The sequence below is a fragment of the Triticum aestivum genome, chromosome 4A (assembly GCF_018294505.1).
Source record: "Triticum aestivum cultivar Chinese Spring chromosome 4A, IWGSC CS RefSeq v2.1, whole genome shotgun sequence".
In the NCBI taxonomy this organism is placed as follows: domain Eukaryota; kingdom Viridiplantae; phylum Streptophyta; class Magnoliopsida; order Poales; family Poaceae; genus Triticum; species Triticum aestivum.
This window is the reverse complement of record NC_057803.1, coordinates 77056626-77063234: the sequence shown is the minus strand read 5'-3', so window position 1 is coordinate 77063234 and position 6609 is coordinate 77056626. Positions and strand designations below refer to the sequence as shown.

General features: G+C 41.5%; 1 protein-coding gene across 1 annotated transcript; it reads right to left on the bottom strand.

Annotated features, from left to right (window-relative positions):
• Positions 1-918: 918 nt before the first annotated feature.
• Positions 919-6228, bottom strand: LOC123081788 (uncharacterized). Its single transcript, XM_044504317.1, has 2 exons — positions 5965-6228; positions 919-1215 (listed from the first exon to the last, which is right to left on the bottom strand). The coding sequence occupies exons 1-2, from the start codon at positions 6075-6077 to the stop codon at positions 1008-1010; spliced, it is 321 nt and encodes a 106-aa protein (XP_044360252.1). The 5' UTR covers positions 6078-6228; the 3' UTR covers positions 919-1007.
• Positions 6229-6609: the final 381 nt, after the last annotated feature.

Genomic DNA, 6609 nt, shown 5'->3' with positions numbered 1-6609 from the left:
GAATGGCAACTGATGCAGATGACGCATACATGGCAGCAGCCCAACTATACTATAGCACAAATAGAGCATTAATTTTAGACATGTGATGAGCAAATTATGAGCTACCCAGTCTGTTCGAAATTTTGAACTAAAACCACGCTAGTTATTTCCGAACGGAGGCTCAAAGGTTTCACAGGAAAAGGCGGGACGCCGCTTGCACCCCTAACCCTAAGCCCTTGCCTGACCTGTCCATGACAGACGTTGTCGCGATAACGCACAAGATCCCGTTGTCAGATTGCACCGGGTTACATTGTTACTGCTTCTCTACTGTAGCATGGATAAACTGGACCGAAAAGATCAGATGCCAGGCGCCTCAAGATTTTAAACTAGTCTATATAAGCAGCAGCGGTGCGCCTGAACCGCACTGTTTCTGCTCCGCCTAGGACTAGTTATCCTGGTGAGATGCATTTACCAGGCATGGCGAGCTCAAGAAACCCAGGCGGCAGGCAGGACATACTTAAAACAGTGTGCGTGACAGGATAGAGAATTTGAAACAGCAACGCTGTGCAGTGGGACGATCTGCCGACAATAGAAACACAGGAAAAATAAATAAATCTAGGTGAACTGCGACAGAGAAGCTGGAAGCCTGAGATGAAAGATTATATTCACACCTGGTACGCTAAATAACGCTAAAGCGGCTCGCTTGGCACACTGGACCGACTGATGCGACAATTGACCAGATATTTCACATGATTGCATCCACAACCAAAATGCACCAGGATCTGAAGAGATCCGCTTTCATGAGTTTCTAAAGACGGCATTACCTTGCGATTGACACAAGTTTGAAAAGAAGGCGAAAGCTGAGACAAGCGATGTATGTGCATGCATGGACAAAAAGGGAAAACAGGTAATAGATACAACATCATTCAAGGGCATAGGTTGAGCCGGAGAATTGAGTAAACCCAGGATTTTTTCCTCTTTGTAGTTGAGCCACTTCACTAAAGTGTTACAGGGTATCGGAAAGATATTCACATGGACAAGGGCAACAACAATCTTCGCTCTCTTTTCCTTCTGAGCCTTCTATGCCTAGAGATTTTGAGACTTACTGGGAGAAGGATTCCGAGGATTACAAATAGGGACGAGAGCTTGAACCATTTCAGGTAAAGCGCGGCATAGCACGACACCATGAGAAAACAGAACAAAAAGGCATAGAGGAGAGCCACCCTCAGGTCCCGCCTGAAAGAGGAAAGAACACGGGATTAAGTAAAACTGAATCAAATGGCAATAAGCAACTAGGGTGGTCTTTAACTAGAGCATAAACAGGATAACCATAATGATCGATTTTTAATAACCAAAATGAGATCAGCTTATATTTCAGAACTGAAAATACCTAGAGCACATTGCATTGACAATACTACTTCCTTTAGGCTAGTTCAAACTTGATAGCTACTCCCTCCGTTCACAAATATAAGACGTTCTACCTTTTTTTCTGAATAAGATGTATATAGACACGTTTTAGTGTGGTGGTTCACTCATTTCAGTCCGTATGCAGTCCATATTAAAATATCCAAAACATCTTGTATTTGTGAATGGAGGGAGTAGCATTTAAATTTTGCAGATACATAGAGCACATTTGCATCAGCTAAACACTCTGCATGCTAGTGTGTACTTCGAAATCAGCCAGGGTTTGCAAATTGCATATCCCCAGGCTCATTACATGAAACTGCACTACTTTGAATTCAACTTCTCTTTCCTTCATCCTACCATGAGCTAAGTTCAGATATCATTACAATTTTGGTTTAATCTGATACTGTTCAATGTTCATTCTAGGAGATAAGGGATATGGAACTCCTCCGTTTTGGCGATTAATCCAAATGCAATTATTATCAATTATCAACAAAAGAAGCTTATTCTGAATAATTACATGATTCTTTGTTTCCTCTAACATTACATGATTAATTTGAATGCAAACCCCATGGACTAATAATCAAACTTATTAGTTCCATTCAGTCCCAGCTGAAATCGCCAGATCGTTCATGACCAAAACAGTATGCAGAAGCCTACATCCCGTACCAGACGAAATTCTAGCCATTCTGGCTGGCTGTACTGGTACCGATCCATACAGACAGCTCTGCTGACGTTTCTTTATAAAGGCATCAGCCACACTGATTCTTACTATCACCTGGGAGATTCCATGTTGTAATAATTGCTAGAAAAGGGCAGGGAATATTGGGCCTGTAATCCTTTGCAAATATGGGCCTATAGAGACCTCTTGCTCTTGCAAGGGACGGCATGCACACTAGTTTGATGCGAAGGGCAGTGCACCAGCCAACCATTTATCCCTTCTGCCCATAGTTTTTTTCATTGTTCTTTACAGTATGTGTTCCTCATGTGTGTATATAAAAAAGTATATCCATACAAAATTTTGAAAACCAGAACGGAATCCTGGAACGCTCCAGTACCAAAACGTTCCATCATGCCAAACACTCAACCAGAATGACAACCGGAATGGAATTATAAGTATGTGAATAATGCGGTGCACCAAATGAGATGACTATACCTAGCACAACATATATTAGCAACACCACTAACTTTGAAAATGTTATGAGCCTTAATACAATGCATAGGCAGTGAAAGATCCATGTGTGAAAATGCCACAAATATTGCAGACAGAAATTTAAAATGGTTTATTGAGTGATAGGCATCGATTAGATAAAACTAAGTACCAAATATGTTTTCACTCCAGAAATAGGTGACACCGCAAAGTATCGACTAAGTATGGTGTGTCATGAATCTGTCCAGATTTTGAACTTCAAACTTGATGTACTTTATGGGATGCTTGTGACTTAATGTACTTTATGAGATGCTTGTGGCAACGACCATTTGTCAATCCAATTTTACATGCAGACCAGTACAGTATTTTGTTTGGACATGCTCCAAATTCAAGTTTTAGTTTTAGCTTTGGTGAACCACTGGAACCGGAAGGTTAGTGCTTCCCATTCGAGTAGATATGAAACATATATTCATAAAATGTGCATTGAAGTTACTCGCAACGAAAGCAAAAACATTTATACTCTGATGCTAAGAATAAGAAAATTTCATCAAATGCAGACTGATTGAAATTACTTGTTCTAAAATAGTGTTCCTAATTTGGGCCAATTGTTCCTGAGGGGTGTAAAGTTAAAAATAGTCGAATCCTACAATTTTCTATTGAAAGACATGCATGAAAGCAGCAATATTCCAAGCATAAGATTTGTAATGACTTCTGAGTCGCTACCCTCTATGTACATAGTCTTGTATCATGTTTTGTAAGGCCATATTGAACAATTGTCAAGTCATCAAATTTGCATTGAGCTTTTTATACAGCGTGGTTTACTCATTTAAATAGACCATGTCAAAACTTAGTGAAATATAGAACAGAACTGAGAAGAAATAAACATAAGACCATTAACCCTCTTTTTTCTTTACTAGAGGCTTCTTTCATGCTAACAGAACAGGCAGCCCGGTGCATGTAGCTCCCGCTTGTGCAGGGTCCGGGGAAGGGTCCGACTGCTTTGGGTCTATAGTACGCAGCCTTGCCCTACATTTCTCCAAGAGGCTATTTCATGCTAACAGAACAAAACATGCTTATTCTCTTGAGCTGTAATTATCTGTTATTCTAGAAAGTACACTTTCCTCACAGGGTTCAGACTGATCATGGGACTCACATTCTTGCAGTATTTAACCTAGCTGACTTTACATGGCGCCATGGCCGTTTATGCCCAGCTAGATTGCTGGCTAACTTGCGTTATGCTCAGAACTAGCTTTGCTAGTCATGCCAATTACCAACTACCCACCCTTGCCAGCAACATTAACTCATGGCAACTTCTTACATAGAAAGGACCACTATTTCTACAGATATGCGATTATGAAACAGGAGTGAGAGGGCCACCAGCAAAGTCTCATTCTGCCAAACAAAACATACTATCACAGGCAATAGGAATAGACATGTCCTCTTCCTTCTAATAGGAGTACTACAAGTTCCTTCTAACGCCAATTTCAAGTTCACTATTTGAATTTCTTTCAAAGGATAGGCAAGGAAAGAAATGGCTTCTCCAGATTAAACCCTAGTTATGAGCCTTTCACTCTATGAGTTATGACTTATGACCCTTCTAAATGAAACCCCCAATTCAGGACCAGTATTTCTGGTTATCAAACAGTACAAAAGGTGCTGTTATGTCCTGCGTGGAAAGAATTGGATTAAATGTCCCTAAATCTGTATCACATTCCTGCTTAGGTCAAGCGACCACTAAGTATGCACTATGTGATGTGTACCATTTTAATCCATCCATCAATTAGGCAGTAATGGAAAAGTAATGTGGCTGTCATCTAGGCCTGGGATAGGGGACTATGTGAAATGCCATGTAGACACCAAGTTGCTCCCATGCCGTGTAACATGTAATGTAATCAAACATGCTTCAAAAATAAGGTAGAGAAAGGACCTGCCGGTCCAAAATATGAGAAGTCAGATTTACAAAAGCAAAAAGGCGGCCAGGAAAAAACGAAATTACATGCAGAGAAGTGGAGAACGCAAGCAAGGTACTAAAGTAAAGACAATGTAAGAAAGGAATAAAGGAATAAACAGATGAGATAGAGAACAGTGGCATAAGTGAGTCCTAAAGAAAGGTAGGAGCCCAAATCTTTGGACATTGCACACCCATGCTATTAGGCGTCCTGGTCCATGGCGCTCCAAAGCATTAGTTGCTCATTTATCTTTGCTCTTGTCATAGTAGCAGAGGGTTTTCTACTTTTAGAGAATGTGGTGTTGCAGCCATTCCACAGTTCAGTAGCCCTAAGTAGCAAAGACAACAGGCCATAACCTGAGATGGTGTACGCTGGCGGTCTGTATGAACTGCAACATGTTACTTGACGCAGTCATATCCTCTTACACACTCTCTGTACACTTCAAGCAAAAGACAGGCAAGCAGTGCTAAGCAATGCAGCATTCCAACATACTAAGCGCATTTCAAAATCTATGCATGATGCATCTAAGTGTGTAAGTGGTGCAAGTTAGACTTGAGAAAACTTAGCATGGCCTAGCCCACGGTAAAGCGACTTTTGCTTGGCTTGACCATCGATTTAGGGCCAGGCCAGTCTCTAGGTTCAAGGATGGTTAGCAGCCAAGTGAGAACAACTAGTGTTTTAGACCAAACCTTGACGTAGGGCAGGTGTGTTTGATGCAGGCGGTGCCAAGTTTTACTCATATAATCCCTCCGTCCGGAAATACTTGTTGAAGAAATTGATGTATCTAGACGTATTTTAGTTCTAGATACATCCATTTTTCTCCATTTCTCCGACAAGTATTTCCGTACCGAGGTTGTAGTTATGATAGCGAAGGCACTCAGCTTATTCTTCCTTTTATCCGTCCATTGCAGCATTATTGGCTCAGCAACAGAAAACCAACAAACAGTGTAAACCCTACAGAAAGTTCTTATTCAACAGTGTTGCTGTAAATACTCCATCTTTGGGAGAGCTTTGCTTCAAAAGCAATCCAAGCAATTCACAAGTTCTGTCCAAATGCTAATTAAGCATAGTAGCTTTGCAATTGTCTTGATGTGCTATTATGCCTCCAACTGAACGCTTTTACCTCCAATTAGCAGAAAAGATTATGCTTTTCCCACTCAATTAATATCTGCTCATAACCATATCACACAATTCCCAAATAATAAAGGTAATTAAAATCCCTCCCTGTCATCACTAGCAAGAACTAACCAAGAAATAAAATGCAACCACGAGCTATACAGATCAGCGAAGATCCATATAATCAAGGGAACAAAAGCACACAACATGAGCTGCAATCTATACCGCGCGAATCCGACCAGTCCTCATGTTCAATCGACGATGCACCCAAAAGGGCCATTCAGTTGAAACCAAACCGCATGAATTTTGAAGAGCGTCGCAGCAGATGCTAGCATAAACAAGAAATCAAGAAGAGGGGGGCCGGACCTGGAGGCGATGTGGGGGTTGGGGGAGAAGACGGCGAGGGCCGCGGAGTACGACTGCGCCGACCGGATCTGGTGCTCCCGCAGCTGTTCCACCAGCTTTGCTCGCGTGATCATCTCCTGTCCCCGCTACTGATCCTCAAGGTTGAGCACACTAGCAATTGTTTGCCCAAGCTGCCAATTTTTTCTGAAATTGGCAGAACGAAGGAAGGATCCGGGACAAAGAAAGAGGCGAGAGAGGAGGAAGAAAGCCGAAGAGGATGGGAGAACAAGGACTCGTATCATGCGTCCTACTGTTGGCCGGTAGCGCCGTTGGGTCGTGGATGGACGCTCAGGATTAATTCTTCAGGAAAAATAAATGCAAAGTGGAAAATTGGAGTACATTTCAGGGGACAACATGAAATTTGTAAAATGTTACTCCAAAATAATCGTACTTTCACCGGCACATGCCGCTCCAAATTAGAGCATGTTTGGTTCCAATAAGTCACCCGACTGTTTGGTTGTCACCTGACTTATAAGTCACCTAACCACACCTTAAAATAATGCATGTGTAAAATAGATCAATAATTCATGCATAAAAGCAATAATTCATGTATACCAAACAGCAGAATAGATCAATAAGATTATCTGTAGCTATCTCATACGAGTA

Bases quoted from the DNA above. Each gene is read 5' to 3' on its own strand.
- LOC123081788 (XM_044504317.1), bottom strand. From the start codon at position 6,077: ATGATCACGCGAGCAAAGCTGGTGGAACAGCTGCGGGAGCACCAGATC. The intron at 1,216-5,964 runs GTCCGGCCCCCC...TTCCTCTTTCAG, and splicing joins AACCCCCACATCGCCTCCAG to GCGGGACCTGAGGGTGGCTC.